General features: G+C 34.7%; 4 protein-coding genes across 4 annotated transcripts; 1 reads left to right on the forward strand and 3 right to left on the reverse strand.

The window, feature by feature from the left end:
* Positions 1-378: 378 nt before the first annotated feature.
* Positions 379-2,297, reverse strand: PFICI_01430 (Eukaryotic translation initiation factor 3 subunit D; the record flags this gene model as incomplete). Its single annotated transcript, XM_007830011.1, has 3 exons — positions 379-661; positions 721-1,951; positions 2,099-2,297. 3 exons carry the CDS (start codon positions 2,295-2,297, stop codon positions 379-381), a joined length of 1,713 nt encoding a protein of 570 aa, XP_007828202.1.
* Positions 2,298-19,705: 17,408 nt separating this feature from the next.
* PFICI_01431 (uncharacterized protein) lies at positions 19,706-20,200 on the reverse strand (the record flags this gene model as incomplete). The annotated part of the gene is made up of 2 exons (XM_007830012.1): positions 19,706-19,793; positions 19,845-20,200. 2 exons carry the CDS (start codon positions 20,198-20,200, stop codon positions 19,706-19,708), a joined length of 444 nt encoding a protein of 147 aa, XP_007828203.1.
* Positions 20,201-20,325: 125 nt separating this feature from the next.
* Positions 20,326-21,035, reverse strand: PFICI_01432 (uncharacterized protein; the record flags this gene model as incomplete). Its single annotated transcript, XM_007830013.1, has 2 exons — positions 20,326-20,812; positions 20,866-21,035. 2 exons carry the CDS (start codon positions 21,033-21,035, stop codon positions 20,326-20,328), a joined length of 657 nt encoding a protein of 218 aa, XP_007828204.1.
* Positions 21,036-22,934: 1,899 nt separating this feature from the next.
* Positions 22,935-23,941, forward strand: PFICI_01433 (uncharacterized protein; the record flags this gene model as incomplete). The annotated part of the gene is made up of 2 exons (XM_007830014.1): positions 22,935-23,418; positions 23,523-23,941. 2 exons carry the CDS (start codon positions 22,935-22,937, stop codon positions 23,939-23,941), a joined length of 903 nt encoding a protein of 300 aa, XP_007828205.1.
* Between the last annotated feature and the right edge of the window lie 3,415 nt (positions 23,942-27,356).

The following is a 27,356-nucleotide window of genomic DNA, read 5'->3' on the forward strand; positions in this document are numbered from 1 at the left end:
GTTAAAGTGGGGGGTGACGCGGGGCACGTTTCGAAGCGGCTTCGGCCGGCGTCTGTTGAAGACATTCCAAAAACGTGACGTCCAATCTTACAAGAGGAATTGACGAGAAATATCACAGCCAATATTATACCTGTTCCCACATCTATTCGATCCGTTCTTCACTGGATACTTCCCATGACGAATCATTTCAAACCAGATCAAAGCATGTGGAACAATGTGACTAGACTGCTCGAATCAAATGCTATATTTCAAGTCAAACTTCTATTGACGCCCATGCCATAACTTTTGATCATGAATTACGTAGTAGCATTAGATGTACAGTTGATCCGCTGACGCAGAGTCAATACCTTATACTACTGCCTGGTTTAAACAAGTCATCTATTCCTCGTCGTTCGCCTCAACAATGACGGGCTCCTCGTCATCGTCGTCGAAGCTGCCAGCAGGAACCTCGTACAGTCTCAGGATGGACTTGTTGGGGTCCTTGACAAGAACGAACTTGCCCTCCTCGCGCTTGAGACACATGTCCGCAATCGTGCGGACAATACCCCAACCGTTGGACAGAGACAAGTTCATCTGGTTGGCAAAGTCACGGGGCTTCCAGCCGATAACGCCCAGAATGACGTGCTTGTCGTTGGATTTGGGGTTGGCACGAGAAACGAAACTAGAGGTAAAATTAGCATGCAATACAAATTAGGAGGAAGAAAACCGGTGATTACATACCCAACCTTCATCACATCAGCCTTGGAAAGAATACTCTGGACCGTCCATCGGGCAAGCTTGACGCTGTTGTTCTTCATCTCAGTAGCAACGACAGCACCACGCTGGCTGACGAGCTTGGTTCTCCAGTCCAAGGCACCACCGCTGCCCTGTGCCTTGCTGTCAAACTCGTTGAGAGCCTTGATGGTCAGGTGCTGGTCATCTCCGCTAATAGCGTTCTTCTGAACGGCGTCCAGCTCAGTTCGCACGATCAAGTACATGGGCTCCTCCTCGCTCAAAGACAGGTCGAATCTCCTGTACTTGTAGGCCTTGCTAGCCGGGGGCTCAGACTCCTCGGCGGCATTGTAGAAGGGGTTGGCGTGAGGCATCTCCACCTTGGAGTCACCCTCAACGACAACCTGGTTGGCAAAGTTGTGGTTGATGTAGGTGGCTTCCTCGGCGAGAGCAGCAGGCGAGTTGATACCATCCTTGGTTCCATCGGCACCCTCGTGCGGCGCGTCGGCAGCGTTCTCGTTCACAGTGACCATGTCAAGGGCAGCATTCTCGCGCTTGTCCATGAAGATCTTGTTGCCCTGTCGCACAATGACAATGTCCCAGGGGTAGATGGATCGAGGAGCACACATCAGCATGGAAAGAATGCTGTCAGTGGCAAAGATGGTAGCCTCATCCTTCTCGGCCAGTTCCTGGATGACAGGGTCTGACGAAGTGGTGACATTGTATGTGGCGCGGTCGATGGCTGTAAGCCTCTTCTCGCCAGACTTGACGGTAGTCTTGTCATATGAGCGGTCATAGTAGTTCAGGAAACCGTAGCTATCCATATCCTCACCCTCGTCGGTATCCAGGTTGAGCTTGGCCAGTCTGTTGAAGTCGATCTCCTCGATAAGCTTCCAGTCAGGCTTGACGTTGATGCTGGCATCCCGGTTTCGCTGAGGCTTGTCGTAGTCCTTCCAGCCGAAACGGCGGCCACCCCGGGGAGCGCTCTGGCGTCCACCACGGCTGTCGTAGCCGTAGCTCTGGGCACCACCACGACGTCCAGCGGTGGTAGGCTGGGCGCGTCCACCTCTGGTATCGGTGCGAACACCGCCGCGTTGACCACGGCCACCTCGGGTGAAAACAGCGCCACGGCCGTATCGTGTCTTCGTAGGCTCTCTGCTGACAATGGAGAAGGAGGACTCGTCCTCGGCGATAGGAGCAGCGAAAACCGGCGCACTTCCGGCTCCGTAAATCTGCTGGTCTGCGGATTTCTCTCGTTAGTCTGGTACTTTGAGAAACACGCCCAAATCCTCCCAGCAAAATGCTCGACTCGTCCTTTTCTGGGCCACTACGTCTCCTTCGCGTGGGAGAAGGCCCGGCGGGTTGAAAGTATGTGCATGTTTCTTACCTCTGTAGTTGCGCTGGTACTGCTGTCTACCACCACGCTCGCTCTTGCTGTCAGCCGTCCAGTCGGCCATGCGACCCAGCTTGTCGCCCTTGGAGAAAGGTGCGTAGGGGACACCGTTCAAGGTTGTCTCGGTGGTGGTGGGCGGGCCCCATCCATCCTCAGCCGGCAGAGCGGCGATGAGGTCGGCCAAAGAAGCCATGTTCGAACGCTAGGTATCGGTACCGACAAGATGAGTACTTTTCCGGGTTGACACCGTGGTGCGAGATAGCGTTTGGTTTGCTGTTGCTCTGGATCGCGATGCGCCCACACAAATTCTCGCGGTTGCTTGAATTTCTGTCAATATTTCGCCTTTGGTGGGGTTCTAGAAATGGTGGGGCGAGTAGAGCCCAAGTGCCTGGCTGTTATTGGAAAGGATGTATAGTGCACATATACAGAGGTCGCTCCCAAAAGTCTTGAGTGCCCCCACTTATTCAATTGACTACCCACACTAGTGCCAGCCAGCTGGCACCAACTTGACAGCTGCTAATCAATTACAATAGCACCCTCCCGGACCCTGTTACTTAGTAAAAATGCTACCTCCTTTGCAGTTAACATATCGTTAGAATCCTCCTATTGAGCGTCCTCATTAACCTCCATTTGCAACTTCCGAATCGGGACTTCCTAGTCAGTTTCTGGCCTATTAGGGCGCGGGGCCCTGCCCTTTTTATACTCGTTGCCACCTTTTAACCGTATAATTTTTTGGATGTAGTGTGGGATCCTCTTAATCCATGCCCGGACTAGTTTTATAGGCAGTTCACTTTATACCTTTTTTTAAATTTATATAGCCTCTTTTTTATTTCCCGGCTTTCCTTTTTTAGAAATCTTTCGTTTTATCTAAAACTAATAAGGCTTTATAGCATTTAAATTAGGTGAATTGCTAAGCTATAAAAGCTTAAATATATTTATTAAGCTATAAATTCGTTGGTTAAATTAGTGCCTATGAGCAGGTGCACCGTCCTTTTAGATTATTATATTTTTCCGTTGTGTTTTAAATCGATCCCGAAAAGGAAATAATTTAGGTAATAGGACCTTTTAGCGATATTTATATTAATCGATTCCTTTTTTCCTAATTTTAAATAGCTTTTTAATTGTGGCTTTATAATTCTACGTAGCTATTTTCGTAAGCTTATTCTTTAAGCTTATATTTTTTATAATAAAATCTTATTCCTAAATGGTTTTTATAATTAGCTTAAAGTCTTAATTCCATTTATTAACTATTGCACGGATGTTAATATAGCATCGTATAATGCATAAAATTAGCTTTATAACGCATATTATATCGTTATAATAGCTATAAAACCCATCGAGATATCGTTAAATAACGATATATGGGAAATCAGTGGAACTTACCCTGTATTAACTTATAGTCAGTACAGCACCACTTACAGCCATTATTCACAGTGCTGTACAGTCAATAAGTCATTGTAGTTGATTGTTGTGGCCACTATGGCCACTGGAACCCACTGGAATCCAGTGGAACGTTCCACTGGATCAAGCCCCACTAAGTGTGGCCAGTGCACCTGGCCACAGTGGTCCCAGGGTTACAAGGTAACCCACACTATAAAAATCTATAGATTTCGATGATTTCTTCGATTATAAATTAACCTTATTACTAATTAACTTAATTATAAATCCAATTTATTAGTAATATATTCTAAAATATTTTTATTAGTTAATTTTATAGGTATAAAAAGTAATTATTCCTCCGTAGTTAGTTATTCTTTCCTTAAGCTTCAATAAATTAGTTATATAGCCCTATAACTACCCTCCACGGCCTAATTTTACGAATTATATAAACGCTTCCCTATGCCTAAATTTATAATCCACTAATTATACCTTAAAACAGGTTATAAGCCCGGTCCGGTATAATATCGATTATATTAGGAACCGGACTTTATATCGAAAACTATAGCCGCTCTCCTAAACGAATTAATTTAACGTAGATTTTGGAATTCCGTTATAATAGCCGATCCTTTATAGGCCTATATATAAGCCTATATAAGCCGTAATTATATCGAAAACTATAGTTAAATAGCTAATTATAGTAATTTTACCCGTTATAGCCATATAACGGCTATAAAATTACTTATAACTAATCCTTATTATAGTAACCGATCTGTTATAGCACCTTATAGCATTTGCTATATTATATTATAGCACCTGGATCTTTTTATATACTTTATCGATAAAATAAAAGAATTAATTTTTTTTATTTTTATTTTTCTTAACGATTTTTTTACCGTTTTTAACGATAATTATACCGTTATAACGGCAAAAATTCGGCAAAATGGATAATTTTATCCGTATTATTGCCGGATGCTAAATGCCGGAGAAATAGAAATTTTCCGGATCCGAAAACTAGAATACGTGGAAATCCACGTTACAGTTATATCTTAAACTGCTAAAAATCGATCGGTTTTTTAAAACTACCGATATATATAACGGCATAACCGATATTTAGAAAGCCTAGGCATTGCTTTTAATTCGTTAAAATTTAATAATAAAACCGTTAAATTTAATATTCGATAAAATAAATCTATATAAAGCCTTATCGATTTTATAATTAGCTTATTAAGGTACCGGACCCGTATTATATTAGCAATTATATTTCGAATTTTATATTATTAAATTCGAAAATTATAATTCGTTAAACGAATTTATATCTATTTTTAAAGGATATATTTTAAAGCTTTTAAGCGTTAGGGCTAAAATCGATAATATCGATTAAAAAACGATTTTTATTACAGCCTTCCAATTAGCTTACCCTATATAGGCTAACCGTTAACGCAGTATTTTACGGTTTATAAATTTATTTACCCTCGAAGGGTTAATTACGGATATTTTGGATAAAAACCGACGGGATCCGGATACGGCTATGGGAAATTTTTATTATACGGATAATAAGAAATCCCGGTTCCCCCAATCTAATTAGAATTAATAGGGAACCTAAAGCGGAAATAAGAAGAATTCGAATAAATCGAATAAAGGAAAAAAATCGAATAATTCGAATAATTCTAATAATTCGAATAATTCGAATAAATCGAATAACTTAAATTCGACTATATTTATTATAAACCAAAAATTTAAAAAACGGGGAAATTTACCCCGTAACAAAGATTCGGACGAAAACGAATCGTTTTATGCTTTTTCGAATATTTCGAATAATTTAAAAAAAAAATTAACCACCTTCCCTAAAAATTAATAATTATACGATACGGGTTTTTTAAAGCATATATCGAATAATAAGAATTTATTCGATAATTTTATTATAAAATCGGATTTTTTACCGATTATTATAAATAATAGAAAAGTATTTCTAAAAGGAATTGGAAATATTACGCTTTTTTTCGAAATTAACCGGGAAATACGTAAAATAACGTTATTAAACATATTTTATATACCGGAATTTCCGCTAAATATTATATCCGGCTAATTATATTACTAAAAAGGCGGTATTATAAACGGGAATAAATTATATAATTCCAAAAACAGGCTTTTTGCTACGTTAAATTAAAAAAAACGTAGATTTTTCCTGCATTTAGCTAATAAGTTAGAGCCTAATATAATATATTTAGCTATAAATCCACTAAAAATAGTAGAAAAAGCCCGTATAATCGGTTTAAATTACCCGGAACCGAATTCGGATACGAAATCTAACGAAACCACGGATTTCGAGGAAATCGAATTAATTTCTAATTATTCGAATTTTTTTATAGCTACGGAAAAATGGTATAAACGATTTAGCCACCTTAGCTATAATATTTTAGCTAAAATAGCTAAAATAATTACGGGGATTCCTAAAAAGGAATTAAAAAAGGAGGATTTAAATTACGAATTTTATATTTCGGGAAAATTCACCCGAAACCAACCTTATACAAATCCGAATAGGGCTAATAAACCGTTATATTATATTTATATTAATACGGTTTATATTACCCTTTTTAGCTATTCCGGTTATAAATATATAATTAGTTTTACGGATAATAAAACCGGATTTTAGGAAATTGAATTTTTTAAAGAAAAATCCGATATATTTAATATCGTAACAAATAAAATCAAATATTATAAAACCTAATTCGGAAAATATCCGAATATTATTTATATAAATAACGGTAGGGAGTTTTCCCTAGTTAAATTAGAAAATTATTTAACCGAAAAAAGGATTATTTTCGAATTTATAACTTTTTATATATTAAAATAAAACGGTATAGCCGAACGTATAAACCGGATTATTATCGAAAAAACTAGAACGGTTTTTATTAATTTATAACTCCCGAAAAACCTCTAGGAATTCGTTGCAAAAATAGTGGTTTATTTAATAAATTTCACTGCTACGGCATCCGGTCCATTTACCCCCTATTAGGAATTTTACGATTATTTCTGGCTAAAAAGGGATAATACGCCTGATTTATCCTAAATCTATGCCTTAGGAATACCGGTTTTAGTTTATAAACCGAAAAAAATCCGTAAAAACTCCGATAAATTCGGAGTTATTACCGAAAACGGGAAAATAATTAGATATAACGGTAATAAAATTTATTACGTATATCTTCCCGATCGACCGTATAAATTATAAATTATACGGACCTCCTATATTCGATTATTACCTAAAAATCGAAAAAAAGGGGAGAAATTACCGGATTCGGAATTACCGGATTAGGAAATAATACCGGATAAAAGTTCTACCGACGGTAAATTTATTTAATTAATAGTCCCGAAAACGGTAGATTTAACGAATCCACCTCCCGGAAACGATCGAATTTTTCGATTTATTACGAATAAGTCCATAATTAACGATCGACCGGATTTACCCGGAAACGAATCTAATATAGATAATAAATCTAGTATAAATTCCGAATTTATAGATATTAATAATACTTTTTCGATTACTCCGAATAAATCGAATATTAAGGTAATTTTTCCGAAATTTACGGATTCTAAACGAGATAAATTCGTTAAATACGACGAATTATTCGCCGATATTTCGTATTATTTAATTATCGAAAATTTAGGCTATACGGAACCGAAAATAATAAAATAGGCATTAAAAAGCCTTAAAAAATGGAATTAGGCTATATACGCTAAATTACGGCAATTAATTTAGAAAAAGACTTTTTAAGCTATCGATCGAAATAAAATCCAAAAAGCCGGTAAAATCTTATTATCCGTAAAATAGGTATTTAAAAAGAAAACCGATAAAAACGGAAATATTAATAAATATAAGGCTAAATTAGTTATACGTAAATTCGAATAATAATATAAAATCGATTATTTCGAAACGTTTGCTACGGGAATAAAATCTACTATTTAAAGGCTTTTATTAGCCTTAACAGCCTATTACGATTAAGAAATCGAATAAATCGATATAATCGGTGCCTTTTTAAACGGGGAATTATACGAAGAAATATATATTACCCTTATAAACGGATTATCCGAATTTTTATCCGAAAACCCGGATTTAAATAATTTTAGATAGAAAATTAACGAAAAAGACTCTTAAATAATCTAGCTTAAAAAGGCCTTATACGGTCTTAAATAAAATTTATGCCAATAGCAAATTACGCTGAAAAATAGCCTAAAAAAGCTTGGATTTAATTTATTTATTTTAAACGAATTAGTTTATTATAATAAAGAATCTAATATTTTTATTATAATTTATGTGGATGATTTCCTGATTTTTGGTCCTGATTTACGTAAAATTAACTAATTAAAATAGGATATTTCGAAAAAATTCAAAATAAAAGATCTGGGACTAATCTTTTATTTTTTCGGTATATAAATTAAAAGAAATCGAGAAAATAAAATAATTCGTATAAACCAGGCAATTTACTTTAAAAAATTACTGGAAATTAACGGATTTTTCGATATAAAACCGGCTAATATACTATTTAGCCCTGGATTCCTAAAATCGTTATATACGGTAAAAGAAAGCAACGAAAAACCGGCTTTAAAGGAATTTATTTATTTATATTAGTATTTATTAGGTGGATTAATGTACGCTATAGTCTAAATTAGGCCTAACTTAGCTTACTTTATAGCATATTTAACTAGATATATATAGAACCTATCGAAAACTACGATAAAAGGGGTAAAAAGGGTATTTAATTATTTAAAATCCTATTATTATTTTGGAATTACTTTTAACGGGAAAATAAAACCCGGATTAATAGGTTATTTCGATGCCGATTTTGCTGGTAATTACGAAACCCGTAAATTAACGTCTGGTTATTTATTTGCTTTAAATAACGGGCCGATAAATTGGAAATCGAAACGGTAATTTACGATTTTTTTATTAATTACCGAAGCCGAATTTTGTGGCAGTCAGTTAGACCTTGAGGGTCCTCAAGATACCAGATACAGGGAGCATATAGATATCCCTATTAAGAGTAAGGAGCTTACGGATAAGGTCCGTACGCTCCAGGGAAGTTGATAAATTTTTCTAATAAATAAATATATAAATAAGACTATATACTCCCTCTTTAATTAGAATTTAGATAAATATAATATACTTTATAACTATACTTATACCTTTTAACGCTTTTAGCTTATTTTAATATTATAACTTTTTTAAACTTATTTTATATATTTTTTTAATTATATTATAATTATAAGCCCGGTTTGCTCGTAAAATTACTATATTTTATATTCCGCATTTTATTATTATATTTTAAAAAAGCATATAGCATCAGCTTTTAAGCTTAATTTATCTTTTTATTATTATACGTTTAAAAATATCTAAACTTAAAAAATTTAAAGCCAATATTAAACTTAATAAAAGATATAATTGGCCTAATTAATTCCTTAAATATAAGCATTTAGCAAATTATTTTAAAATCTAGCATTTCGTAAATCCAGATTTTACGCTTTTTTTCCCCGGAAAAGGCTTTTCTCCTTTAATAATCGAAAAATATGCTAAAAACTTTTAAAAATAATTTAAAAAGGAGCATTTAGTAGTTATTATAAAATAAAAAAAACTAAAAAAAGAAAAGCTCCGAAAAAAAAGCCCGTGCCTATAAATTTTACGCTTTAAAAAGCATATAATAAGGAGATTTCTACTAAATAAGTTTTATTTAACGTTATTTCCGCTTAAATTAATAAAATATATTACCTAAAAAAATAAATTAATAAAATAATAAACCCCGGCTTTTTATAAATCGTTAAAATTAAAGCGGAAAAAATAAAAAAGTATATTTTTAAATATTGCGTTAAATAGCTTAAAGCCTTTTATAAACTAAATAAAATTAATTATATAAAGCGCGTAAAATTATAATATAAACTTTATTTTATTATTATAACTAAAGCCTAGGACCTTTAAAAATAGTTTTTTAAATAAAAAATTAAGCGAATAAAAGCCCGGACGTATTAGGTCCTTAAAATCTATAAAGCCTTTGCCGTTAAGGATTTTTTACGCGCTATAAATATTAAAATTATATTTAGTTAAGGAAAAAAATAAATAAAGCGTATTAATAATTTTAAAAACGAATTATTTCCGATTTTTAATACCTTAAAAAAAGCGCTTTTTAATTAATTTAACAAAATTATTTTATTAATTAATAAATTAAAAGTTTTCGTAATTTTAGGCCTAGGCCTAGAATTTTACGGAAACGGAGCATTAAAAAATACGGGATTAACGATTTCGAGTTTTAACGTTTTAGCCTAAAAACTTTTTTACCTTTGCAAAAAAAAAGGATAAAAAAACCACCGGTAAAGCCCGGAAATATATTTATTTTTAAAATACGCCTTTATAAGTTTAACGGAAAAAAAAATTAAAATATTATTTAAAGCGGAGGCAAACGAAATCCGCTTTTATATATAATAAAAAAAATATAAAAAATTAAAAAGTTAATTTAAAGCTATCGGCTAAATATTAAGTAATTTTAATAAAAAAAACCCTAAAAGCGGGTTTTTATACCCCGGTTTTATTAGCGCTATAATTATTAATTTATCTTTTTTTTATAAAGGAGCATAGAAATCCCTTTTTACCGCTTCCTTTTAATTCGATCTTTTTCTCTTTATTTTTAAAAAGCTTTTAAATATACCTTTTATATTTTAGCTAAATTTTTACCCCTCCTTAATCGCTATAATTATTAACCCTGCTATTATAAATTTTAATAATATTATTAATATTTATATTACCGTTTTTAATAAGCATTTATTATCCGATTTTACGCTTTTTAATAATTATAGCGCTATTTATATAATAAATAATTCTAAATTCCTATTACCAAATTTTATTAAACCTGCAAAAGACGAGGATTAAATCTAGGCTAACACTTTATCTCTTCCTATTCAAAGCTAAGGTACCCGTATTATTAAAAACTATATTAATAGTCCTATAGGCATTAAAATAAATTTCGTATTTAACGATATTATTTACTTTTTAAACTTCTATTATAATATTATTTTTAAATTTAGACTAAATAAAAAAAAAGCATAATTTTGCGGATATAATGCTATTATTAAATATAAGATATTAAAATATAATATTATATTTTGTAAACTTTAGCGAAAATTTTATTTAATTTTTTTTAAATATAAGCCTATATTTTTTTATTTCTTTAATTTCCCTGCTAAAATAAGCGTAAGCTACCTTTATATTTTAGCATTTTATTTTATTAATTAACGAAAAATATAATAATTTAAAATATATATTTAGCCCAAATTTAACGAAAAATTACTTTAGCATTTTCGGTTAAAACACTTTAGGGCTAAAGCTTTTAAACGGCTTGCTAAAAGCGTAAAAAATATTTAAATTAATAAAATAAAATAATTTAATTATAAAATTTATATACGCTTTAAGGCCACTTAGGTGATTTTAAAAAAAACTAGAGAATATTAAATAAAACGACTATTTTAGCGGATATCCTTAAATTTTATATTTTACGATAAAGTTTTTAATAAAAGCATTTATGCGCTAGTTATTAAGGAAAAATAATTATAAAAGTATTTCGTTTTCCCGTTAAAATCTAAAAAAAGAGACGAATTTATTTTAGTAATTATTAATTTTGTTATATCGGTAAAACGATAATACCGCTTTTTCGTTTATATAATTTTTTACGATAATAAAACGGTATTTTTACCGGCGCGCGGGACCAGTTATTATAAGCGCTGGGCTAAAAAGAAAAGAATTACTATTTAATTATTAGCCCTTTATATATTTAAACCAAACGGAAAAGCTAAAAGAGCTATTCGAAAACTTTAGGAAAAAACTTTAATAATACTAATATTTACGAATCTCCCTTTTACGCTTTAGTTAAAAATATTAAAAGCGGCGATATATTTATATAATATATTATTAAACGCCTTTAAAAATTACCGATTATTAAACGAAGTGCTAAATAAATAATTCGAATAATATTTCTAATAATATACCCTAAAAATTATACGAAAAATCACTATTAATTTAAAACCGGATTAGAATTTAATTTATATATACGGATATATAGTTTACGCTTTAAAAAGAGATAAAAAAAATATTAATTTAAGATATTATAAAATTTATTTAAAAGCTTATTTTAGATATTTGATTGGATATTACTTTAATTAATTTTTCCGTATTTAGATTTTAAGCTTAAATTAGGTTATAATTATAAGGAACGTTAAATTTAATAAAAAAATATTTTATAAAGGCCCTTAAAAGGAATAAAAGAAATAAATCGTTAAAAAGAAATTCCGTCTTATTATTAACGAAATTAAAGAGTTTAAACCGATATTTTCTAAAAGCGATATTATTTTATAATTTAACCTTTAGGACGCTTTATAATTACGTCCTATACTACCCGATCTAAGGGGTAAATTTATATTTAATATTATTTTTAAGCATATAAATATAATTTAATAAATCACGAAATAATTTAAAAATAACGCTAAAAATAGCCCTTTTAATGCTTAAATACTAAATATTTACCTAAATATCTCTTTAGGAATATAAAGTTCTTTTAAGCTAAAGCAAAAAAATTAAGGCCTTTTATCCTTAATAGTTACGCCTAAATTATATAAAAAAACCGGCATTTATAAAAAAAAGGATCGCGGGAATATTTTATAAAAAAGCAATATTTCGATAAAAAATAACTAAAAGCATATAATATAACGCTAAGTGCTTAATAATCTAATATTAAGATTAAAATTTCTAAAAAATATAGCTACTAACCTATTTAAGGATAAAAATTTCTAAAACGCTAAGGAATTATTACCTTTAATTCCTAAGGACGCTAAAAAAATCGCGACTTTTAATTTTTATTAAAATAAAATACCCTAAAATTAAAATACTTATACGGTTTATTAATTTAAAAAGGCAAAAAATACAAAATATAGCTTTAACCGCTTTTATAAAAAACTAACTAAACGAAATAATCGAGATTAAGCGTAATACGCATATTAAAAAAGCTCTTTAAAAATATAGATAACTATATATATTAATAATATTTTATAGAGTATTTATAATTTTATTAACCGATTTATTTTAGAAAAAATTCGATAACTAACTTATATTAATAGCTAAAAATAAAAACCTTTTAGCGTATAAAACCTTATATTTTATAATCACAGCTATAATACTAGGTTATAAAAAAAACTTAAAGGCACTTTATCGGCCTTAAAAAAGCTTTTAAATAATAACGAAAATTTTGGTATATTTAAAAGCATCGCTTTTAACCTAAAAAAAAAGATATACCTAAACGACGTATTATAAAAACCAAAAAAATAAAAAGACCTAAAAAACTATCTATATAAGCCTTAATTTAAAAAGGCAATAGGCTTTAAATTTAAAACTTTAATATAAAAAGGTATTTAAAAAAAAAATCGCAAAAAACGCTTTAGTAAATTTATATTTTTAATATAAATATAGGCATATAAGCTCGATAAAAATAATTATTTAATAAAATTTAAAATAAAATTTATTATAAAAGGAGACCTTTAAAAAAAAAAGCGCAAAAAATATTTACGCTTTAATTTTAGCCGCCCGATTATTTAGAATTATAATAGCTATAATTGCCAAAAATAATCTTAAATACAAATAATACGATATTATTAAAGCTTTTTTTAACGCTTTAAAAAAAATTTTAAAACTTATATATTATAAGCTATTAAACGGTTTTAATATAAAGCATAAATATTTAAAGCTTAAAAAAGCCTTATACGGGCTTAAAAATTTACTATTATTATAATATAAAAAGCTTAGCAATATATTAATATAGCTGGGATTCGACGCTTTTATTAAAAAACCATATTTATTCTTTAACCCCGATTATATAATATTCCTAATATTTTATATTAACAATATCTTTATCTTTTATTATAAAAATTATAAAAAAATAGCCTAAACGCTTATAAAAAATATTAAAAAAAATATAAGCTTAAATTAAAAAAAAACGTTTTATAATTCTTTAATATTCGGGTATTTAAAAACCGGAGCATAAAAACCGTTATATTATTATATAATGCCTATATAAAAAAAATCGTAGCTAAATTCGGGATAAATAACTAATTAAGCATACCAACCGTATTTATAAATTTAGCCTTTTTAAAAAAATACCTAAATATCGCTATTAAAAGCAAAATTAAAAAATTCTAAAAAATAATCGGTTTAATATTATATATTATTATTATAATTAAACTAAATATTATATTTATTATAGCTTAGCTTTTTTATTTTTTTACTAACCTAAAGCTAACGCATTTTAAAGCTAAGCTATAAATTATTAAATATTTTTAAAATACTAAATTCTTCGGTATTAGGTATAAAAAGCATATAAAAACCTAAATCCTAATAGCAAAAAATACTTTATTTGCCGACGATTAAAAATTAAAAAAAAGTTTATAAAAATATATTATTATATTTTTTAGCGGTTTAATAATATAAAAGGCCTTTAAATAAAGCATTATATTTACTAGTATAATAAAAGCAAAATTAAACGCTTTATCGAAAACCGCTAAAAAAACTTTAGCATACGAACGGCTTTATCGGGATTTAAAGCTCAACCTTGGATAAAATTGGAATATTTTCTATAATAATTAATAAACGATACGGCTTATAATAAACGATAACCTAAAAGTTAATATTAAATTAAAATATATTAATATTAATAATATATAATTTAAATAAAAATATATAAAAGGATCTTTTAAAATTATTTATTTTTAAATAAATTAAATATTAATAAATAACCTTATTAAAGCGCTTTTAAAATAAAAATTTAAGCGCTTTATATTTTATTTAAATTTCCGCAAAATTATATTAGTACTATAAATAATATATTAAAAATAATAAAAAAATTAATTAATAAAAATTACCGGTAAAAAACGCTTATATTATAATGCCTTATTAGGTAAATAAAAAAATAACCAAAAAACCGTAAAGCTTAACCCGCAAAAAATATATAAACGCTAAATTTATACTTATTAATATATTATTATAAAAATCCCCTTATTTATCCTTATACTTAAGCATTATATTTAAAAACCTTTTATTTAATTATTTTTATTATTAAAAAAAAAATCTATACGAATAAAAGCAGTACTAAAGCCTAAAACCGCTTTATTAAAGATTTATTATTAATAGATTTTAATAACAACCTTAAAAATAATATAATATTTACGCTTTACGCAAGCCTTATTATAAAAATAATTTATATAGCGCTATATAAAAAAAATAATACTAAAATAATTATTATAATATTAATTTTTATATTTTAAAAGGTATAAAAAGCGAAATATAAGTTAAAAAAAATTTATATAAGCTTATAATTATCGCGACCCTTATTATAATAATAATAGCGATTTCCTAAAATCTAAAAATATTTGCTATTAACCGGTATATTTTTATATATACGATTAATAATAGCAGCTTTAATATAATAAACGCAAAAAATATTATTGCGTATTTCCGAAACCTTTACAACGCGCTTAAGGGTGTTAGCTAAATATTTTAATTTTTTACGTTAAATACGAATAATACGTTTAAAGCGACAAACAAAAGGCTTAAAATTATTTTCCTTAATTTTTGCCGACGGGTAACGAAAGTTATAAATAAAAAAATAAATATAAAAATACCCTTTTTATTACTAAAATAAGCAAAAAAAGCAATAAATTGCTTACGATTTTCGGTAAAATTAATTATTTTAAATAATTAATCGCGAAAAATACGAATAAAAAGGGCGTAATTACTAAAGGAGGTGTAAACGTAATTACCAAAAATAGCTAAAAGCTAAATCGGAACTAAAATTCTAAAAACTCCTCGATTAAAAAAAGCAAAAAAACCAGACCTAAAAGCTTTACCGGCGCTTAAATTACTTTAAATAAAAAAACGCGATTTAACCGAAAAACGAGGAAAATCGGGATTATTAAATATAATACTATAAAAAATTAAAACGGATAAATACTAAAAATTAAAAAAAGCATAAAAATAAGCGCTAAAAAAATCAAAACTTATTATTACTACTAAAAAATACGCTAGCGCTTAATTTTATAAACGCGCTTTTTTTTCTCTTTATTACGACGAAAAAACTTAGCTATTATTCGGTCTTATTAAGCCTTAAAGCCACTAAACGAAAACGGGCGGTATATATAACTTTAAACGCGAATTTTTTTTAAAAAATTTAAAAAAAAAACAAGATATAATAATAGATAATATAATAAAAAAATAAAAATATATAATTATTTTTTAAAAAAGTAATAAATAGAAATAAATTAAAAAAGCTTAAAAAAATCTACCTAAAAAAAAAAAAAAAAAAAATTTAGGAAGCAATAAGAAATAAGCTATTTATAAATAAAACAATTAATCTAATTAAATAAACCACTATTTTTTAATTCGGGCAAAAACGCCAAATAAATATAAATTAGCAAAAATATACCTAAAATAATTATTAAAGGCCTAATAATAAAAGAATCGATAAAACTAATTATTATACTTTATCGAATATAATTATTACTAGATTTTTTAACCATCACGAAAAAAAAGGAGAGCTTAAAGCACTAGTTTAAAAAGGTATAAACGTGGTGAGAAAGAAAAAAAAACTCTAGCTAAGCAAGCCTATACTAAAAAAATTTAAAAAGCGTAAAAAATTAAAAGCAAATACAACTAAATAAAAAAAAAATCTAAAATTTATCCAAACCTAATTATTAAATACTAAAAATAAATATTAATAAAAAAAAAAAAAATCTCTAAATAAATAGCGTATAAAAAAGTTATTTTTAAGAGAAAATTTATAAATAAAGGAATTTTTATAAAAAAATACTTAAATAAAAAGTAAAAATATAAAAAAGCTTTTTTAATCCGGATTTATATATAGCAGGCAAAAATAACTATCGCCAAAAAAACCTATTATTAACCGGTAATTTAATAACTAAATTCAACCTTTAAAATAAAAACGGCAAAAATAAAGTAAACCTTAAAGAGAATACGGGATAAATATTTAAAAAAGCTTGGGATCTCTATTTTTATATTTAATCCAATTTAAAAACAAAGATTTTAAAAGGCTATCTAATTAATATATTTTTATTAAGCTTTTAAAAGACGCTTTAAAAGCTTAAGGAGTATATAGCAATTAATTAGACCTTAAAGATTTTTAAAATACTAGATATAGAGAGTATATAGATATCCCTATTAAAAGCAAGGAGTTTACGGATAAAATCCGTACGCTCCAAGGAAATTAACAAATCTTTTTAATAAATAAATATATAAATAGGATTATATGCTCCCTTTTTAATTAGAACTTAAATAAATATAATACACCTTGTAACCATACCCATACCTTTTAACGCTCTCAGCTTACTTTAATATTATAACTCTTTCAAACCTACTTCACATGCTCCTTTAACTGTATCACAAATTTAACGGGTTAGAGCAGGCTACCCGTAAAGCAATATGGCTGAAAATTTTTTTTACGGAAATTAGAATTAATATAAATACCGTATTAATTAAAAGAGATAATACGGGGGCTATAAATTTGGTATATAATCCGGAATATTATTAACGTATTAAATATATTGTTATACGGTATTTTTACGTACGGCAAAAGGTTAAAAATAAAAATATTCGAATCGAATATATTTTAACTAACGATATATTAGTAAACGGCTTTATAAAGCCATTTCCTAAAGATAAATTTTAAAAATTTATTAAATTATTAAATTTAACCGATATTATTTAATAGGGGGAGTATTATACGGATATTAATATAATATCGTATAATGCATAAAATTAGCTTTATAACGCATATTATATCGTTATAATAGCTATAAAACCCATCGAAATATCGTTAAATAACGATATATAGGAAATTAGTGGAATTTACCTTATATTAATTTATAATTAATATAGCACCACTTATAGCTATTATTTATAGTGCTATATAATTAATAAGTTATTATAGTTGATTATTGTGGCTATTATGGCTATTAGAACCCATTAGTGTCAGATGGTGGATTATGGTTCCCATACACTGGGGTGTGCTTGAGCACACGGATCAACCCCATAGTGTTCAGATAGATGTACGGGACCTCCCGGGGATTAGCCGGGGCCACCCAAATAAGCGTACACCTCATCAAAACTAAGAGGCGCAGAACATAGATCAATACATCACACAATTGACACCCATATCAGACCAGTTTAAACTCCAATAGGAAAGCACCACCTTGATCAACAATTAGAATCCAATAGAACGTTCCACTAGATTAAGCCCCACTAAGTGTGGCCAGTGCACCTAGCCATAGTGGTCCCAGGGTTATAGGGTAACCCATATTATAGAAATCTATGGATTTCGATAGTTTTTTCGTTTATAAATCAACTTTATTACTAATTAATTTAATTATAAATTTAATTTATTAGTAATATATTCCAAAATGTTCTTATTAGTTGATTTTATAGGTATAAAAGGTAGTTATTCCTCCGTAGTTAGTTATTCTTTCCTTAAGCTTTAATAAATCAGTTATATAGCCTTATAATTACTTTTTACGGCCTGATTCTACGAATTATATAAACGCTTCCCTATGCCTAAGTTTATAATCCACCAATCATACCTTAGAACATTAACGTCCTTTATAGCCTTCCTTTTTTAAGGTGCCAACTTTCGATTTTAATAATGGTAGGGGCTTATAAAGTCTTAGCTAAAGGCACCCTAAAATATAAACTTATTATAGCCTTTTTAACGGGGACGTATATAACCCTTAAAAAAGGCTTTATCGGGGGTGCGCCAAACCTTATAATTTCTTCGTTTCTAACTAATTATTATACTAATTTTATCGGATTATATAACCTTTTTTTAGTCCTTTATAGTTTAATATTCGTGGTCTTTTGCAAATTAAAGTTTGGCTGCTATTATTTTAGGTATTAAACCAGGCTTTTTTATGGGTTTCGTTTTTCGCATCCGCAATTTTTTTAAAGTGCGTTAAATAGTTATATATTTAACGTTAATATTAAATTATTCCCGTAGCTTTATAGTTATAATTTTGCAATTTTTTTCCCGGCTATAACGGTTTTTGCGAACGATTTTTAATATTTAATTAGTTATTTCCTCGGTTTATTTCTTGGGCCTTCCGGATCGGGAAGCATTTTCCAAATACTTAAGCTTAATTTAAAGGGTCTAATTAGCGGGATTATAGCTATAATTTATAGCTCGTTTATATATTTTATTAATAATTAACTTTAAAAACACCTTTTTGCTAAAGTTATTAAGCCCGAATAAAATAAAGATTCGGGGAGCTAACTAATTAAATTGCGGGGATTTTAAAAAAACGATTATAGCCTTATTAGCAATATTTATATAAGAATAAGAAATAATAAAAGTGGTGGATTAATTTACTATTATAATTAAAGTGGCTGGAAATGTGTTATAATATATAATATTAAGATGTGTTATAAAATAAATTATATAATATGGTGATTATTAAAACTTTAATTAATTAGCAATTATAATTTATTATATTTAATTTAATTCAACTAATTAAATCACTAAATCCTAATATAATAACGAATTCGTAGCAGTTTTATCGTTAATTTCACCTTATTAATGTGTTATTTAATATGTTATTTAATAGAACCACGTATAAGTGGGCTTAAATTGTTTTATTTAGCGGTGTGATTATAGCTGCAGATAAAGTGATAGCTGGTTGGCACTGGTGTGGGCCTATAGTCAAATAAGTGGGGGCACTCAAGACTTTTGGGAGCGACCTCTGTATAGTGCGTTAATCTTTTCTGGCAATATCTGTTTTCTACACACGGTGCACGACCTACACATCTTCAAACACTCTATATCTTCATGTACAAGGTCTTATTCATTCCTCTATTCGCTTTGTTTCCTCGACAACTTGAAATTACAGATCATCACTAACATATGTCATCGCTCTGGCTTGCTATTAACACATTGGGTTCAAGTCGCCACATGCTGTCGCTGTCGGATGGGCATCGACAGATTTGCTTCATTTTCTCTTCAGAGGAGGGAACACGATTGAAAGGGAACTACTACTATATACATGCTGAGACAGGCAATACATGGATATCCTAGAAAATCTTCGTTGTAACATTGCACCGTAACCGTCCTCCATAAAAGAATATTCTCGACTTGTGAGGCCTTAAAAGGCGACATTGAGCTCCGGCTTGGTTGAGAAGACAGCATTTAACGCGTCGCGGACCTCAAATTCTTCCAAGACTGCACCAAATCTATGTATACGTTAGCGAGACAATCCAGGCGGATAGAAGTCCATCACTCACCCATAACAGCGAACTTTGCCTTTCAGCTCGTCCGAAAGCTTGTGAACGTCCTCCAGTCGCAGCTCCGCAAATCGTGGATGCTGAAGAATAACGCCCCATGCCATGACTGGTGTAATCTCGCCATCAAGGTCGAGTTTCTTGCTCAAGTCAAGCAGAGTTGCTAGGTCTGCCTTTGAGAGCTCCCACGTCCGCTGGCCAGACCTGTTCTGCTCCGGTTGGGCGTGGTTGTAACCGAAAGGGATCTCATCGTTGAGCTCGCTGAACGGCTCGGGAGGGCAAGACGCCATGAGTGCGTGTCCACAAGGGTCACCACCGGCCTCGCTGGCTCTTTCAACTAGCCAAGGCATGTGATCCATGCATGGTGCCTCGAGTCTATCTCGTGCAAGACGACTGCGATTAGCAAGCCTCATCACGCAGCTTTGGTACAGTCCTGCATTGACCCGAACTTCACATACTTGCAAATCGCTTTCAGTGCCACGAATCAATGGGGAGGAGATGATGTATATGTCTTAGTGGAGTGGTCGGGGTTCTCGTACGATAAAACGAAATCTATCCCTGCCTGTTCATAGTCCACACGTTGCTGCTGACTCAGACTTCTCGAGTGTTGACTCTGTTGTGGGACGCCGTGTTGTTGGGTCGGCATCATTTGTGATGTCGCTGTGGCTGGTGGCGCATTGGATGACTGCGATGTCATGGGTGGCGTATACGTGGTTGCGCTCGAAGCAGGTGCGTAGCTTCCGGACGTGCCGGAGACACTCGGGCTTGATGTATTATATCCCAGGCTGGGCGTACTGGTCATGTCATCCAGGTTCCCGATCGACCCGTTCTGAGCAAGGAGCAGCTTGAGTTGCCTATTCTCCTCAGCTAGCTTGTCTTTGTCTTGCGTCACGTTGCTGAACACCTCTTTGAGGCGCAGAACTTCATCTTCCAGGGCCTTGATGTAGAGTTCTTTTCGCTCACGGTGTGTTCTGATGTCTCTGGTCAGTAAGGGATGCGCTGCATAATGAGTCGTCCCATATACCTCTGCGCTTGTCGGTTCAGTTCTTGCCGACGGGTCAGTGCCGGCTTGCTGTCTGGCTTGGGACCCCGCCTCTTTGGCGTCAGGCCATCTCTTGTTGTCTTCTTTTCAGTCAATGTCTTCAAAAACCCTAAATTTAGGGAACCCAGAGCCCCCTTGTCCTGGCTGTCCATGGAGCCACCCGCTTGCGGGGGCGAGTTTGACGACGACATGGATTGTTTCGCTCGGATACGTTTACGTGGTGAGTGCGTAAGTTCTCATTGACGGGACTCGGGAATATCGATGGTGGAAATATCCCTGGATATCTGGCGTTAGCCATCTTTGCCATCATTGCGCCGTGGAATACATCGCGAAGGAAGCATGGTGCCAAATCGTCTAGTTGGCATCCAATGCTCAGTCTTGTTCTACACCATGAGCCCAATTGGTGATGATAGTGGGAAGACAAGAGTAGAGATGCCCAAGCTACGCACCCGACAGAATCTCCAACTGGCGCTGCTAGCCCGCTTGCCTCTGTATGTGGTGTGATAATGATTGCGGCGGCGATGCGCCGGCCCAGATGGAGAATATCGGACGATCGAGGGCCGCGGCGATGGGAATTCGATCAATTTGTATTGCAATATGTAATGCGACAGCTGTGGCTGTTCTGTGAGGGACGATGAAACGCAGTTTACTTGAAAATGTCTGAGGAACTTGCTGACGTTAGATCCTTGACGTTGGCCGCGAACCCCGCGATGCGATAGGTGAGGGCCTGGCCTAGGGTCGATCCGTGAATGTTTCGATGGTGCGGCCGCCCTCCAACGGCAAAAGCGAGCCGAATCTTACCTACTGCGTATCCAAATAAGCAAATCCTGTGTAGAAAGCTTGAAAGCGTATTCAATTCGACAAGCCTGATGCCTAGGTTTGAGTTTGTGGCTGTGGAGGTCGAAAAGACGAAATACGATTTGGAATCTTTTTCATTTTCATAAAGACCTAGATAGATATACACACACAGTCATAAGCGCCGATTTGAATGACCCCCATGCTTTTGAACCCACTGTGTTGGCGCCATCACCCCTGCTTTCAGTCGACTGAATCTCACCAACAATCTACCGTAGACCTTTATAGTGGTTCACCCGTGCTTACTTGTTCACAGAAAGTACGTGGCGTTCAAGGATATCCGATGAATATCGGAATCATCGTAAGTATATCATCATTCACGAGGGCGCGAGAAGCTATTTTATTTCTACTCTGGTTGACCTTGGTCATAAAGTTTAAAATCCGAGTTCATCTACGACAGTGGCACATAAGGCCAACAGCGGGCCCAGGCAAGGGGTCCTCAGTAGGTAGGTACCAAGTCTGCCATTTCCCCAAATTTCTGCTTCAAGTGTACTGTTTCGAACCAGTGTATCCAAATGATTAATCATTATATAGCTCACATTCTCAGGCTTAGAGAAAGAAATTGAAACCAAGATCAAGAGTTTTATAAATCCGTTATTATGTAACCTACTGGTAAAGTGGTAGTTTGCTGGATACGACGACTGTAGCTGATTTCGTCTCTGTACTGCTTGCTGTTGCTAGGGGAGCTCTCTGAGTTTCATTTCGTATATGTAATTTGTTTCAGCAGAGAATCAGGAAGAATAAGAAAGAAGGAGAGGAAGAAGACCAACGATTGCCTCTTAGACGTAAATAGGTGCTCTGAGGATCCGAGCCCTCATATTTTGTTTGACGATGAGCCGGGCAACAAGATGTTCACTACTGTTATACATATATTAAAACAGAATACTTGAGTCTTGCGATTTAGCTACCAGGTAGCTTCCGTAGCTGCCGCGGAGGACCCATGCAATGTCTGTCTTCTTACACCCATCAATGGAGTTAGTAATAGTGGATTCCACCATGAGATCGTAGCATTTTGACTTTGCGCTCGGGCAGATCCGAGCTTGTGACCTCATGATTGGAGAAGGACAACCGCAGGTAGTGAGCAGTGAGCCTTTGGCTTTAAAACTGCATTATACCACTCCATTACCAACGACGCCCAAATCCTACGTGTTAAACATATTTTCCGTATATCGGCCTTGATCTTGACCATAGCCGTCATGTCGACTATATGGAATAATCTGAGAGGGGCTCTCATAGTAGCCCCATGGGTCGCATGGTTGGGAGCAGCAGACATTGCGCTTTCCTGTCTCCTGCCATTTAAGCTCATTGCGCCAAACATAGTGTACAACCTGTCTTCTGCCATCGCCTATTCGGTTTGGAAATGGATTCAGTTTATATTTGAACGGATCAACGGTGCCACGATTACGATATCGGGAGACAAGCTGCCGCGCGGCGAATCCGCCATTGTGATCGCCAATCATGTAACTTGGGCCGACTTTTACATGATACAGGCGCTGGCTCTTCGTGCCGACATGCTAGGACGTTGTCGATGGTTCGCCAAGATTCAGCTTCGCGTCGTACCGTTTCTGGGCTGGGGTCTCTGGGCCATGGGTATGCCAATGGTCAGCAGAAAGTGGATGCGGGATCAGAGAGAACTCGACCGCGTCTTTGACGGTATCGTGGGCAGAAAGTGGCCGACTTGTGAGTTTTGTTCTTGACATGCCAGCCACTCAGGACCTGTCCGCGACGGCTGTCCTTGTTCCTGCGCTCTTGCTGACCTTTGTTCTTCTTCTTGCGTTGCCCAGGGCTTATCAGTTTCAGTGAAGCTACACGATATACTCCCGAAAAGTATGAAGAGACTCGGGCGTGGTGCAAGGAGAACGATCGGCCTTTGCCGAAACATTTGCTTTACCCTCGCACAAAGGGCTTCATAACCACCGTTCGCCATCTGCGCAAAGCACCTCACGTCAAGGCAGTGTATGATCTCACCATCGCATACCAGCATCGCAACGAGTTTCACAAAGCCCCTGATATGTGGGAGACACTAAAACTACCAGCAATCACCAATGGCCATGGTTACAAGTTCCATGTGCACGCTCGGAGGTTTCCCCTCGAAGAGCTGCCTCATACTGACGAGGAGCTCGCCAAATGGCTAGAGCAGCGTTGGATTGAAAAGGGGGAGTGGCTTGACCAGAAAAAGATGGATTGGTCTGCAAGCAAATGAGCATTTGGCAACCTCATCGCCATCTGCCATCTGGTCATGGTAGCATGGCTTACAAGTGCTCGAAGCTGCAATTTCAGCAACTTCTGCCTAGCACTGCAACATTAAGGGTGTATCGATGCAAGAAATATATGTATGTGCTGGAAAAGGGACAATTCTGCGCCGTGATTCTAGACCGTCCTCCGCCTAATCTGAATGTGTGCCATGTCAGCTGTTGCTGGAAAGATGTGGCCTGATTTTTGAGGCGCTACTCCAGCTTATAAGGTGTGCAACAGTTCAAAAGAAGAGCTTGGGTTCTAGACAAGGGATATCCTAGCCGAGTTCGCGGTGTGTGACACGGCGTCGTGTGGTGTGTAAATCGGCGCAGGCTCACTCATCACCATGGAATATGGTCACGGTCCCTCAAGGGCTATACTCGGTGGCCGACATGTAACAGGTATATCTGCTCACACCGGTGACTGGTTACAAGTACAGGTTGCCCAGCGTCGCTGATCGTGTATTTCTGTTTGAACCTATTTATAACTATACGTGCAAGACAGATTGAGTCAGCATGTCGGTTCTTATCATGGGAACGCCTAGGCATCAACATTTCCTACGGTATTTGGCGAATCATCATTTAGGCTAAGTGGCAAAAATGAGAAGAAGAAGAAGAAGACGACGAAGAAGACGTGCGATAGACATTGTATATCTTGAAAGCAGACGACCCAAGCCTCCGGAAGCTCAATACTTGAAACGACGGCGACGGTTGTCAAGCAGAAAGAAAGTCAACAGACTCCCTCCGTCACTCTCGCCGTTGGTGCTCGAACCAGGCAGATCCGCGGATTTCGTTCTCTTTTCAACGCGCCTGTATATTGCAATTTCGTCAAAGATGAAATATGATCGTCCATTGTGCTTTTCGTAAATGAGTTTTCAATGCATGTGTTTGTTTCAAAAGATAGGTCCCGTCGAGTATGGTGTGCAGCTAATTTGAGAAAACAACCCTATTGAGGCATGCTTTGGAATCTTGGGGTATCCCTGTTTGCGCGTTCTCGAAGGCTGCAGCGCATCACTGATACTATGACGAAATAGGACGAGAAAGCGCTTCGGGATGATGGGAAGTTGAGTGACAGCAGATTGGCTACTGTTGTCTAGGGGAGCATCATGCGACCTCATGCTTCTTCAGCCGTTGCATTCACGAGTCATCAGGACGCGCCGCTCCTCTGAGGTGACAGGGAGGAATAATTGAGCTGAACATTGACGGGCTCAAGGGTTTGATATGCTTTTTGTCACTATGCTACATCTCCATACAGATCAAATGCTTCAACAAATTGTCGCAGTGTGGTAAGCATTGCCAACATGGATGAGGGGCAAGCAAGACACATTTGCATACTATAATTTGAAGTGAGCAATGTTTATGGCGGACGTTGTTTGTGGTTTGGTTCATATAAGCCATAGTGTCATATGTACCGAACCAAACTAGCAGCTCTCAATGAGGGTGTGTAGATGAGCACAATGTTTTGACTGGGCTCCTCGACGGCTTTGGACCAGGCGGGAAGGCCGTCGTTGTGCCTGCACTCGCTATTGGGTGATCCTCTGCCTACTAGAACCAGCAGACAAGACTTGATCGATCCAAGTTGGAGATACATTTGTCTCTGCTCTCTAGCGCAGCGGACCTACGTGAAGCATCCTGCATCGTTATGCATTTGAGATCTCGATGTCGGATAGTGCTGAAGATAGAATACCCATTGACTTACGGTGGTTGGTGAGTTTCTTGACATATATCGACCAAGTTTATACCAGAAGATCTAGAAACGTGGCTTGCTATCTTGATAGCTCACTGCAATGGTGTAGTCGACAGGGTAAGCAGCAAGAGAAGGTGAAGAAGGAGAAAAAAACCGGGCATTGGGTTACGCATAGTAGTTCAGTTGATTTGCTGGAATTCCATCGTCAGATACATATTCGAGGTCCACCCTCGAAATCACAGCAACTGGAGTCGAGGTCCCTCTTTCAGGGTGTCAGGTATGGACGAGTGCTGATATGGAAAAGTAGGTTGATAGGTATATACGTGACATATGGAGTGGAGAGACGACGTTTTGTTGATGCGTATGTGGCCGGGAGGAGACAGAAATGGGTAACGCGCCCAGCACGACAAGCTTAGCAGCTCGAATTCGGAGGGTGCATCCGCAAGCGAGAGGAGAATCTGCATGAGAATGGCCTGCTTTGTTTCGAGAGACTGCGCTTTTCATTGGTACACTCGGTCGGGCATTTCAAGTTTCCCCTCACGAACTCCAGCTGCAATTCGGTTTGTAATGCTGCGTTGTCGGCTGTACAGTAGTTGCCATAGCATTATAGTCACGTGGGCGCCGTGTATTTTTCCCCCTTCTTGTTGTGTCTGGATACTGTTTACCAAGTCACTACTACCGTGGTTGCAATGCGCTGGCGACGAGCTACGGGAGCTATTTTTTTTTTTTGGACTTAGCACCTGGTATAAATGTCATGACTACGGGCTCATGATGGAGGGAGGGCAAGGGACAAGCCTGATGAGGGGCCATCAGCGCTTGTCGAGGCCTTGGTATAGTTCGTCTGTCTGAGGTAATACATAGCTCTCGAGTCCAAGCTCTCCTATATGACTTGGCAGGAAGACACAATGCAAAGGGATCATCATCCTAGTGTCTCCCTTCCAATGCTGGGCCATGGACATGAGGCGGCGACGGCATAACACCCACTCGGACCTCGGAGTATGACCAGGCGCTAATCAATAAAATATTATGCGGTATCATGTATGTCTATTCTGTTGCTTCCGTAGCTATGTGGTGCGTGGGATGATGGATGATGGATCTGATGGTGGGTGTGGACCGCAGGATGGGGTATTGCAGTGCCTCTCTCTGTCTCTCTCTCTCTCTCTCTCGTTGTCCATCCATGGACCCAACGGGCAAGACGGGGGGGAAACAAGTCATGGTGTGTACCAGGATGATATTGGCATGTCGGGAGGTAGGTCTGGTAGATGATGCATTTGCCAACTGTGCCGACTGCAGCTGCTTTCGTACCTACCTACTGACCGTACAGATTACAGTCTGTACACGCACTCCGGCAACACCGTGTGGCAGATCATTACGGGCTACTGTACATTATGTATGTGATTCCTTTGAATACCCTCTTAATACCCGACTGACTTGACTAGAGCTCTCTACCTCCACTACCTATGTAGTAAGTAGTTAAGGGAAAGTGTGCACCAAGGATTCTACATTAGTAGCAACGCTTGTACTGCATCTCTGCGTGGTCTGATCAATCAACGATGCAAGGAGAACGAACCTTGGACACGGACGAGACCAGCAACAGAAATGATGACAACAATAAAAACAACAACAACATCGAGGGAGGGAAAAACACACAATTAAGGCATAAACAAGGTGGAACATGATAGAAGAAAAAAATTCAA

This window comes from Pestalotiopsis fici (assembly GCF_000516985.1).
Source record: "Pestalotiopsis fici W106-1 unplaced genomic scaffold PFICI_Scf_1, whole genome shotgun sequence".
In the NCBI taxonomy this organism is placed as follows: Eukaryota; Fungi; Ascomycota; class Sordariomycetes; order Amphisphaeriales; family Sporocadaceae; genus Pestalotiopsis; species Pestalotiopsis fici.